Here is a 12044-nt window from a genome sequence, read left to right on the forward strand (position 1 = left end):
GAGAGGAGGAAAAGTGGAAGGAGGGGTAAGTACTACCCCCACCCTTAAAGCGAGACACCCCCCCCTTGGCAGCAAACTGTGCCTCTGCGGTTCCGTGCACATCGCTAATACAGAGTTCTGGGCCTAATACTATTCATTCTGGAGGTGGAGTTCTGCATAGTTGAATGCTCCTCACTCTAACAAACAAACACAAAGCCATAGCCTCCTGCATGCCATAACCTAGCTCACACCGGATTGTCTTGGAAAGCTATTTTTCGAAAACATCTGGAAATAGCTTGGCTTATTTCCAAACCAAGCCATATTCGGTCCCCTGAATAAGAGTTCTAGCAGGACTTCTCATAACCATGCAGAGCAATGGGTGCAACCCAGAGTTGGCGAGGTGTTCAGGCCCCGATGATTCCTTGCAAATGCTTCATGCAGCCAGAAGAAGCCCCACTAAGTTATCTCCTGGCCTCATGAAGTGTCAGAATTTCACAAGACTGAGGAAGGCTCACAAGTCTCTTCAGTCTCTGGCTATCAAACATAAGCTCTGTACGGCCAGGCAACATCAATGCATCTGCTAGTCTGCATGGAGAACAGAAAGAGGCTGTACCTCCAAAACTCCCTCGTGGCAAGTAGGTCCAACTGCTGACCTCTTACCCTCTGGTCTCCAGTGGAGAAGAGGAATTCCATAAATTCTTCTCCGGCTTAAATTTTAATCCAAGCAAAAAAAGAATTCATGGGCTCCTAATGCTTGGCTCTTCTTTGAGGTGAGCATTATGAGCCTTCAAAGATTATATCTGGGCTGAGAAAGAAAACCCTCATGTCCTGGAGAAGACTACACCAGAACCTCCACCTATTAGTTTTCCGCAGGCAGGGAATTTTTCACATGGAAAAGCATTCAGACATACACATTTTCCCACTTGCAATTGGAAAATGGTACTGGCCCCCACACTTTGCTTGCATAGATGAGCCCCAAAATTCTCTATACAGATATGTGGCTGCTTTGTTAAAAAAAACAAAAACCCAAACATATAGCATCATTCATATCAATACATTTATTCAGCATTCTATTCCCTTGGTCCATGTTAAATTACCAAAGCAATCGTTATCTGGCTGGAAACCTTCCTTTGTAGTGACTTAAACATATAATTCACTCGAGGTCAAAGAATTAGTGCTTTAAAAATGGACATTGCCAACCAACAAGAACAGCATCATAGTATCAGGAATCTCCCCTTCCAACTTCTGATAGACAATATGCAACCATTTTGAAGTTACATTACATGATATTATGATACAGCTTTTGTAATTTTTTTTCCCAACATGGAGATACACTTATTACATGCCAAGTTTTTGCAAAAGCATCATAGTATTTTATTTAGCGTATGTTATTAATAAGTTATTTTTTCCCCATTCCCCACCCCACTTCAGGCATATCTAGCACAGGAAAAAAGATACATTAAAAGGATTGGTTTTCAGCTGGCAAGTGGACTGCGAGTTAGCATGTACAATAAGAGGCTAACAGTACACTTCCATCTTCACTTAAGAAAAACAAAACAAAACACAAGGAGTGCATTCCCGTTTACATGATTCCCCACCGAGGCTGGAACTAGATATGACTACATTCACAGCGATGCAGCCGAAAACATCAAGTCTCCACGGAATCCCCCCCACTTTCAATGTGTTCCCCAATCTCAGCGGCTGAGACTCAGTAGCTGAAATGGAGATGAGGAAATGCACGATGTGAGGACTTCACATCCCATATTTCCGAAACTACGCAATTCAGAGAGAAGACAGGGAGTGCTGACATGGGACTGCTGTTTTCAGTGGCCACCCTGAGACCACTGCCACATCTAATTCCAGTGAAAGGGGTACTGGCCCACATACCTTGCCGAGAAACATCCACATTTTGAGAGCCACCTGCATTTGCTGAAGGGCTCTACAAAGTACATCTGGGCATTTCCGTTACTGCTAAGCCTTGCGCAATCGCAGTTGTGACACTACTTCCATGGGAAATAATGTTGCAACTGCGATTGCACAATTCTTAGTAGGAACAGAACAGCCCACCGCTGCAGTAGTGTGGACCAGTCTCCCCTTGTAACAGGGATTCCCAGATGTTGACTACAACTCCCATCATTCCCACCTGCAATGGCCTTTGGCTGGAGATTATGGGAATTTTAGTCAACCACATCTGGGAATCCTTGTTACAGGGATTACCAGTGCAGACGCACTTTGTAGAGCCTCTCAGCAGAGTGGGTGGTTCCCAAAATATGGACGTTCATCTCCATGGTGTGTGAGCCACTATGCTCTGTGCCTAGTAGTGTAGAATTTAGATCACGCTTTAGGCAACACATAGCAACTTCTTGACACCAAAATTCAGCTTGCATTTTGCCACATCATTGGTTCTGGTTTAAATTGTTCTCTCTTTGACACTATTATTTCAGTTCCCACTTTCCTCATTCTTGCCCGAGAGCCACAATTCCTTTAAATGGCAGCGAGCCAAAAAAAGGTGTCAGTCAAAAGACCTGAGCATGGGCAGATGATGCCACAAGACCCTTCACTTCGTTAACTCCACCCAGTCAATGGAGGCAAAAAAGGGATGCGACTTGATGTCTTCGACTCCAGCCACTCCGGCTCCAAGACGCTCCACAGCATGGTACTGCAGGAGCTGAAGACAAAACACAGTAAGGACAGTAGTAAGGACAGCAGCTTACAGGCACAACTCTAATATGGCAAAATAGACTTCTTTCAGCAGCTCAGGGGAATGCACCCTACATAGGAACATAGGAAGCTGCCATATACTGAGTCAGGCCATAGGTCCATCTAGCTCAGTCTTGTCTACACAGACTGGCAGCGGCTTCTCCAAGGTTGCAGGCAGGAGTCTCTCTCAGCCCTATCTTGGAGATGCCAGGGAGGGAACTTGGAACCTTTTGCTCTTCCCAGAGCAGCTCCATCCTCTAAGGGGAATACCTTACAGTGCTCACACTTCTAGTCTCCCTTTCACATGCAACCAGGGTAGACCCTGTTTAGCAAAGGGGACAGGTCATGCTTGCTACCACAAGACCAGCTCTCCACCCTCTGTAGCTAAAAGCCTATAGGAGGCCTACATTTTGGTGAACTGTCCTTAAACTGCTTCTGATATGTATCCCTGGGAGAAAAATTAGGTATAGGCATGGTCTCAGTGGCTCCAGAAGGATGCAAGAAAAGTTGCTAAGGGAGGTGTGGGCTGCTTCTTGGCCCCTCGCAGATCGGTTGTTTTCTTAACCCCTGCTAACTGGGCAAAGAGGCACCTTTTTAACATGGTGATTCTCTTTATTTAGCAGGGGGAGAGTAACTGGCCCTATCCACCCCCAGCACAGTACTTCCAGTGACTGTTGCTGGTGTGTGTCTTATGTTTCTTTTTAGAATGTGAGTCCTTTGGGGACAGGGTTCCATCTTATTTGTTTGTTATTTCTCTTGTAAACTGCCCTGACCCATTTTTGGAAGGGCAGTATAGAAATCAAATTATTATTATTTGGGACTGCCCTGTTTCATCTTCCTAATTGGCATGGTCTGCTGCAGGGCCGCACAGCTTCGGCCCTCCTGCAGATGTTGGGACTACAGTTCCTATATTCCCTGACATTTGACTACTGTGGCTAGGGATGATGGGAACTGTAGTCCAAAAACAGCTGGAGGGCCAATGTTTTGAAGCTCTGGTCTACTGTAACCTCTCAATTACCCACACTAACTGGGCAGAGAGGCGCCTTTGAAAGTAGCGGCTCCCTTATGCTTATCAGGGGGTGAGTAACTGTCCCTATTCAATCCAGCACAGTGGCTCTCCAGCAGATGCTGCTGGTGTGTGTGTGTGTGTGTGTGTTTTAAAAGACTGTGAGCCCTTTTGGGACAGGGAACCATTCTCTCCTGTCTTTTGCTTTGTAAACATCTCTGAGGACTTTTGTTGAGAAGTGCTATGTAAATTGGGTTAAACTCAATAATAATACATGTCCCCCAAATTTGCTATTGCCTAGCCAGGAGCCCATAATTCAATGTGAAGCCCGTCTTCCGTGCAGAAGGCACCAGCCTGAATTCCTAACATCTCTACTTGGAAAAGTATCTCGGGCAGCAGAGCTAGGAAAGACCTTGTCCTGCCTGAGATCTTGGGAAAGTAGCTGCCAGTCTGAGTAGTCAAAACCGGGCTAGATGGACCAACAGTCTTACTCAACGGAAGGCAGCTCCATATCTAATACTTATGTGTTTGGGGTTTTTTTCCTCCAGGTTGTGACATACTGCATTTGCCCTTCTGAAGCTTGACTTTACTGGTATCTGCCCCGATCTCCAGTTCACAAAGGGCCATTTCACACATAGGATGGCAACAGACCCAAATCTGGCACAGAGGGCCACAGCCAGTCCTGACTCACTGATGAGAATACCTATTATGACCCATGTGTTAGCCAATGTGTGTTGCAGTCACAATTTATATTTTGAGAGGTACACTAAAAAATCCCAATGCGTGAAGGAGAGCAGAGAGCCTTGTGAAATCAGGGAACCTCTAAAACCATTTCTAAAAGAAAATGGAGCAGCTGATTGCTGGAAATTATTTTTAAAAAACAAGCTGCTTGTTTATTTGCATTGAAAAATCTACAATATATTCCAAAAGAGGGCTGGCTGAGCACATGAAGAAGGCGAAACAGATCCTTCATGTCTGCAGATTCTGATGGGGAATGATTGCTTGAAAGGGAGTAACCAGCAAAGAGGCATGAAAATATTTACCAAGAATAAAGAGCCCAAGTTTACATTTTGCCATCTTATGAGACTGTCGCATGCTAAATATACAGTTCAAAAGAATAATTTCATTTCTAGGTTTCCTCTAAAGGACTGACTCCAATATAATGCAACTCCTTACACTCAATTGTCATTTAGGAGTACTCTATAGTCTTTCTGGCACATGTCTTCAAATGCATACATCCAATAATCAAAGTCATAAATTTCCCCATAAAATGTATTCATTTGCACATCTTAAGTTGGCTCCGCCACTTAAAATCTCTCTAACCTCACTTGGCAAATATAACTCCGATCGCAAAACAAGCCCTCCTTTGTGAATATACATGAGCCGGTGAAGAAGCAGTCACAGACACCGCCGCTCCGCTGTCTTCAGGAAATGTAACAAGTGACAGCAGGTGGGGAAGTTAAGTGCAAAGAAATTTATGTTCTGAAGGTTTCCCTTTTGCAAGGAGAGAACTTTAATCTCGGAAAGCAAATGCAGAATAAATTGCAGTGGATCTAGATGGTTAGGAAAACACGCTAGTTAGTATGCCAGCTGGGACAACCTTTGAGGAATATGTTGTAGACAGAATGCCAGTTAAGACAGCCTTAAGGACTCGTGCTAATCTGTAGACAGTCAAAAATAAATAGCAGCTCTGAACGATGGGAGTACCTAGTTGGTTTAGACGGGGAAAGAAGTGATTAGAAAATGAGGTCACTGGTTTGGGAGTCACGAGACACATTTGGCATGCATGTGCACACTGTTTCTCTCCTAGGCATTTTGCGATGGGCTGACCCAAGCAACCTGCGAGGGGGTGGAAAGGAAAATCACAATGACAAATGACTAGCGTTGCCAAGAGTCCCTTTTTCCTTTTCCTGACAAAGCTTCCTCAGAAATGAATGGTAGTTTCCTTGGATAGACACACAACAGAAGGTTGATTTACTAGCCAATGGGGCAGGCCCTTCAACCTAAGAGTCACCCACGTGCAGCCCAGGGCTAGAACACTTCCTTTTGGACACGGGTGGCTTTGAACTTGAGAGGAGGGAAATCACAAATGGCCTGCTTACATTTCTCAGAGGAGTTGAGGGCATTCAGCGTTGCTATTGTAGAGCTCTCTGAGAGGCCAGTAGTAAAATTCCATTTGCTTTCGACCTCTCTGAAAAATCCAGCCTGCCTGCCATGAGATTAAGTACTGTGTGAAGTTTCTCTCATGATCCTGCAAATGATCCTCTCATGATCCTGCACATTTTCTCATAATCTGTCAAGAGCCCTGCGTTAAATCAAAATTCCTCATGATCTGGCATTGTACAAAAATTTACTCCCCCGTGTAAATCAAGATTTCTCATTATCTGTCAATTTCATGATTTTCTCATAATTCTGCACATTTCTCATGATCCTGCACATGTATAGAAATGATTACACTCACTCTACTACAATGGACAGATCTTTAGACTTGGATCACCCATACCAGGGCAACCTACTGAAGACCTAGCATAGTTAATCACTGGATTTCTGCAGCACATTAAGTCCCTGATTATATCTGCCTGACCACAGCTATGAAACCTTTCTTATTCCTTAGCCTCAATGACAACGTAATTTCTTTCCTATATGGAAAAAGGGGTTCCTAGATTTTTAAAAGGATTAAAAGGAAGCCGAAATCCATCCACTTTTCAATCTGCCTGCAGAAACAGTCCACAAAAGTGTGACAATCTGCACTTGAACACATTTTTAAGGCTGTATGAGTTTCACAGACCACCTCATTAACGCTTTTTCAACTCAAATGGTTTGCCTACACTAGGAATAGGCAACTGCAGGACTGGAAGCCAATTCAGGCAGGCAAAAGCTTTCCATCTGGTACCCAACCGCCCCTGAGCCCAAGGACCACCATCGCCTATACAATTATATTCCACAGCCACATTTCCTCAAGCTGATACACAGACAAAGGGCACTTTGATAAATGGACAGATACAGACATGCACAATGTGAATAGCTTTAGCAGAGCCCTTATCATGCCTGTCATCTGCTCACTCCCATGCACAAGTAAAGACACAGGGAAATAGTACTGAGCACCTATGGTGTGTAGTAAATGGAGGCCTTTGCCAAATTCTCTGTTGCTGTTCATACTGGACGGGAAGAGCTGAAAGAGCCCTTTGCCTGTGTCTTAGCTTGAATGGGAAGAACCAGTACTTCTGGACGTTTGGCTCCAGTTCAGTTGGAAATGTGATTCCTGTTAAAAATGAGTGACTGGCCATGGATCTCCATCCTTGAACCAGGATCTCCAAAAGTCTGGCACCCGGTACAAATCACACCTCTGTATGTACAAATCGCAACTCCAGATTCTCTAGAACCTTACCTGCCGAAGGAGTGATCTTGCCTCCTCTGAGATATGATCTGGCACATTCAAACAGGTGTGGGTATTTATTCCCGCTGGATGGCACTCCACCAGAGTCTATAGCAACCCAAATCAGAAGCATTATATCTTTGTAAGAATTGGTACAAAGGTGCAAAAGGACAGAGAAGTTAGTGGACTCACATACGTTTATAAAGCTTAGTGATAATAAGGGGACTGCAAAGGGTTTTATTGTGGTTCTTTGTTTTGAAAATAAGAAAACTGTGCTGTTCCCCCAACACCAACATTGTTATTAAAGACATCTGCTTATGCTACATGCAAAACTGGTTAACTTCTGGCACAGCAACTAAACGGCCTGACCTTACATAGGCAGCTGCTTTATACGGAATCAGGCCAACTAGGGAAGGCTCCATTTCAAGTGAGAAGTTGGAGCAGATCTGCCCACAAGTGTTCTGCTGGCACTCTTTACAGGAACAAATCCCTTGCCTGCAAACAGCAGGACATCCCAGGCGGAAAACAGCAAACAGTAGGACATCCCAGGTGGGGTGAGGAGCTTGCCTCTTCTTGCAGTAGTGACTGATGAAAGACTGCAGCTAACCATGCATGCAGCGCTGGTCAGTTTTGACACAGCAACAAAAGGCACACAAAGGCTTTGTGTCAAAACCAAAGCTAAAACACCAGCCAGGAGATGGAGGGCAGTGCCAATGTAGGAACTGCTAGGCTGGAGGAATGACCTTAGGAACAAAGGAAGCTGCCGTCTACTGAGACAGGCCACTGGTCCATCTAGCCCAGCACTGTCTACACTGACTGGCAGCAGCTCTCCAAGGTTTCAGGCATCTCCAGCCCTACCTGGAGATGCCAGGAATTGAACTGGGAACTTTCTGTATACAAAGCAGATGCTCTGCTACTGAGCTACAACTCCATCCCCAAAACGAGTGCTCCAGGTGAGGCTCAAACTCACAACCTCAGCATTGTGTTACAATGAGTATAGGTGTATAAGTACGATGCAGTAATCAATTGCACTACTAGAGCAATCACACATACCCCTACAATGTACAGCTAAAACAGCTCTCGACAACATGGATACATCTTCCTGGTGCGCATCCACTGATGTCAGCCACAGTCTGCATTAATCCAGTTCCTGCTCCTTTGCCCTGATAATCGAGTACATGTGACAAGATAACAGCCTAATGATGCAAGATCTATTGCTCCAGTGCCTACACCTGTTGAAGAGTTCTGTATGAAACAGAAGTTTGCATCCTTTATGTGAACCATTAATTCCTCTAAGTACAGAGGATACTATATTTTAAAAACTATCTAATATTCTCTAGTCCTCAGGTACTGGTCATATCTCCTTTGCTAAGGAACTGACAGCAATGCCTACCTTCCCTGTGAGGAGTTCAAAGAGAAGAGCGCCCAGACTCCACCAATCGCAGGCCTCGGTTTCTTCAAAGACAGCTCCAACTTCTGAATAAAAGACATTTGCAATTAAAATTCAAAGGTGAGGTCCACCTTCAAACCTGTATTTACAAGGAGACTCTAGTGCTGATGGAGCATATCTGAAGATATAAAGCCCTTTAACCATCTTACTGCAGGCTGCTTTTTCCAGCATAGCCACACAATCATTTGCTCTTTGGTTCAGAATGTCAAAAGGGACTGTCTCAAGGCTTAATATTTGCTAACACACATGCAAAACACACATACAAACACACACACACACCCTTTAACTTGGGGGAAAGGACTGCACCATCTTATTGGGTCAAAGAGAATCAATTTGAACAGAGCTACAGTCCTGGAGACAGACATGTGCCCCCCAGCATGATTTCAGCGTCTTATACAGGAGTGTGTTAAGTGAACACAGTGCTGATGAAAGGATAGGGTCATGGAGCTCATTGGCTAGCCTTGAGAAAGTAATTATCTCTCAGCAATGAGGCTGCAGTGAGGGATGAAGTGGTGGTAGTCACTGCTGTGGGTTTTTATGACTGTATTGTATCGTTACCCATCCTGGGTCTTTGGGATGGGGCAGGCTACCACTGAAACAAATGCAAATAAAACAGAAACTCATGGGTTTGAGTCAAATTGCCAACAGATTGTGCTCAACTGGGAACTAATCGGGAAGGGAATCACGGTGAAGTTTGCCGGAGGAACTCAACAGAATCAAGGATGTGATGGATCTGAGTGGGCCTTCTCCATGCACTGAGCATGTAGGTGCCAGTGTCAGACAGTAGCCTCATTGCACAGGCTGCAGTCCACGTGGCACATCATCAGGCGTCCCCCTTTGTCCCCTCTGCTGCTGAGGGCAGTGGGCAAGGCTCCGGTTGCTTCTGCACATCAGCGACGCATCTAGAACCATACACTTCCAGTGTGGTTTCTGCAGTCCATACACCTTCTATTCTGCAAGCCCCACGTGGTACTGGTGTTACAGAATACAGTACCTTCCTCCTGGTTATCGTATTTCCAAAGGCGACACATTTCTCACTTTCTGTTTTGCCTCTGGGGGATTTTTATACATTTAAATCTATTAGTAAGGTCTAACTATTTGTCATCCAATTAAATTATTAATATAGGCTGGCCTCCACACTAGCCATGTTCCGGGAAGCAGCGCCCTCACTGGGTAGAGCTTCCAGAGCTCCCAGCATTTATTTGTTTGTTTGATTGATTGATTTCTATACCGCCCTTCCAAAAATGGCTCAGGGCGGTTTACACAGAGAAATAATAAATAAATAAGATGGATCCGTGTCCCCAAAGGGCTCACAATCTAAAAAGAAACATAGGCACCAGCAACAGTCACTGTGCTGGGGGTGGATAGGGCCAGTTACTCTCCCTCTGCTATATAAAAGAGAATCACCACATTAAAAGGTGCCTCTTTGCCCAGTTAGCAGAGTTAGCATTTATCACATGGGGTGGGCTATTTTTTGCTGGTCTCTCTTTCCCCCGGAAGTGCCCTGCGCCACCAAAAAATACATCCCTGAGGGTCATGCAGTGTTAACTAAACAACAAGCTAAGCTCTTGGTTTGATCCTATGCTTGTTTCCTTGATAGTGATTCCCACTGAATTCCATGAGGCTTACATTCAAGTACGTGTCCATAGGATTGCAGCCTTAAAGATGGTGGATACTTTCACTCAGGGGCTAGCAACCTACGGCATGTGAAATTATTCTGAGCAGCACTCACACTGCTGGTCAAAATCTGTTTACAAAGGACTGGGACCCTTCCTCCTCCCTCCATAGCAGGGGCAGCAGCTACTGTGACCACCCCCTCTGCACACCCTAAAAGAGGGGGTGTCTTGAGTCCCCATCTCACAGACTTGGCATACCCCTTCTGCAAGGCTGCCAATCCCTGCTTTAGCTGAATGACTTTTAATTTGTTTGGCCTGGCCTTCCAGGGTTTTTAAACTGTAAAGGTTTGGCCTGGTTCTCCGGGGTTTTTAAAACTGTTTTAATTGTTTTAATAATTGTTTTAAGTTGTTTTTATAGTTTTTGAATTTAACAGTTAATCAACTTTAGTTTTATTTTAATGTAAACCTCCCTGAGCCATTTTTGGAAGGGCGGTATATATATAAACAAACAAACAAACAAACAAACAAATAAATAAAATTTCCTCCTTGATTCCTTAAAACCTCTACTCTCATTGCTTGCATCTTACAGCCAGGCAGTTCCACTTTCAGAATTAAAGGAAGAGGTTTTCCTTAATGAAGGAAAAGCTGCATGTAAACATCTGCCATATACTCTCTCTTCTGCAACCTATTGATAGTAACAGGCTCGGGATATCATGTCAATAAGGCTAGCTTTACCCTTTGCAATGCATCACAGGGAAAATATAGAAAATGATAGATTGTGAAGGACTCTCAACTGATGCATAGTCCAACCAGCTAATGTAATATCATGTGGTAAAAATGTTCTCCCCCTCATCACCAAAAGCTTTAATATATTACAGTCAATCTGAACCCAAATACCTGCTCTCAGTAATGAAGCCATCTCATTCCCACAATAAGTGGCAGTGACCCATAAGACTAAGTGACTTATGGGTTGCTTTCCTAGGTTTGTAATTCTTTCAAGCAGGCCTTTGTACTACTTAGTGGGTACAAGCACATGTAGGGGTCATTCAGAGAAGAATCTGGAGATCTGAACCAACCCTTTATCTTGTCCCTTTTAAATTTGGAATTTATGCTGAGAGTTATCGTGTACTCTCAGATTATGCCTGGCATCTCCCAGGTATAAGAAGATAAAGTTTGATTTGGAATGATGTTTCCAGGCAAAATACAAGGTGCTGGCTATAACCTATAAAGCCTAGCTTAGGCCCTGGGTATTTAAGAGAACATCTTCTTCACTATGAGCCCCATCACCCATTGAGATCATCTGAAGAGGCATGTCTGCAGTTGCCACCAGCTCATCTGGTGGCTACACAGGGACGGACTTTCTCTGTTGCCACCCTGAGACTCTGGAATGCGCTCCCTGCTGAAATAAGAGCCTCTCCATCTCTGACAACTTTTTAAAAAATCTTTAAAGACACATTTATTCACCCAAGCTTTTTATCTAGACTTGTGATGTGATTTTACATTGTTCTAAGGTTTTGATTTCTGTTATTTATTTATTTATTTATTTATTTATTTATTTGCATTTATATACCGCCTGACTCCAAAGGCTCTAGGCGGTTCACAAAAATACACATTAAAAAACCAAAATAAAACAAACTGTTAAAATCAGCCATTTAAAAATTTAAAGCATTCAGAGAGTACTGAAAGCCTGGCTGAAAAAATGTGTCTTAAGGGCGCTTTTGAAGGCTGGCAAAGATGTTAAACCCCGAATGTCTATAGGGAGCGCATTCCACAGCCTAGGAGTGACTACAGAGAAGGTCCACTCCCAAGTCACCGCCAGATGAGCCAGTGGCATACGGAGACAGACCTCTCTTGATGATTTTGTTATAAACCACACAGAGACAGTAGTTTGGGGGTGGTATACAAATTAATATAAAA

The 12044-nt window shown here is 44.0% G+C and overlaps 1 protein-coding gene across 7 annotated transcripts in view; it reads right to left on the reverse strand.

The window, feature by feature from the left end:
- Positions 1-1014: 1014 nt before the first annotated feature.
- The window catches only part of RPS6KC1 (ribosomal protein S6 kinase C1), a 162566-nt gene continuing 151536 nt past the window's right edge, over positions 1015-12044 (reverse strand). For all 7 annotated transcript variants that reach the window (XM_053309726.1, XM_053309709.1, XM_053309719.1 and 4 more), the window contains 3 exons: positions 8455-8537; positions 7074-7169; positions 1015-2647 (listed from right to left, as the gene is read on the reverse strand). In XM_053309726.1, coding sequence (XP_053165701.1) covers positions 2537-2647; positions 7074-7169; positions 8455-8537 — 290 coding nt within the window. In that variant the 3' untranslated portion in view covers positions 1015-2536. The remainder of the gene's footprint in view (positions 2648-7073; positions 7170-8454; positions 8538-12044) is intronic.

The sequence above is a fragment of the Hemicordylus capensis genome, chromosome 1 (genome assembly GCF_027244095.1).
Source record: "Hemicordylus capensis ecotype Gifberg chromosome 1, rHemCap1.1.pri, whole genome shotgun sequence".
In the NCBI taxonomy this organism is placed as follows: domain Eukaryota; kingdom Metazoa; phylum Chordata; class Lepidosauria; order Squamata; family Cordylidae; genus Hemicordylus; species Hemicordylus capensis.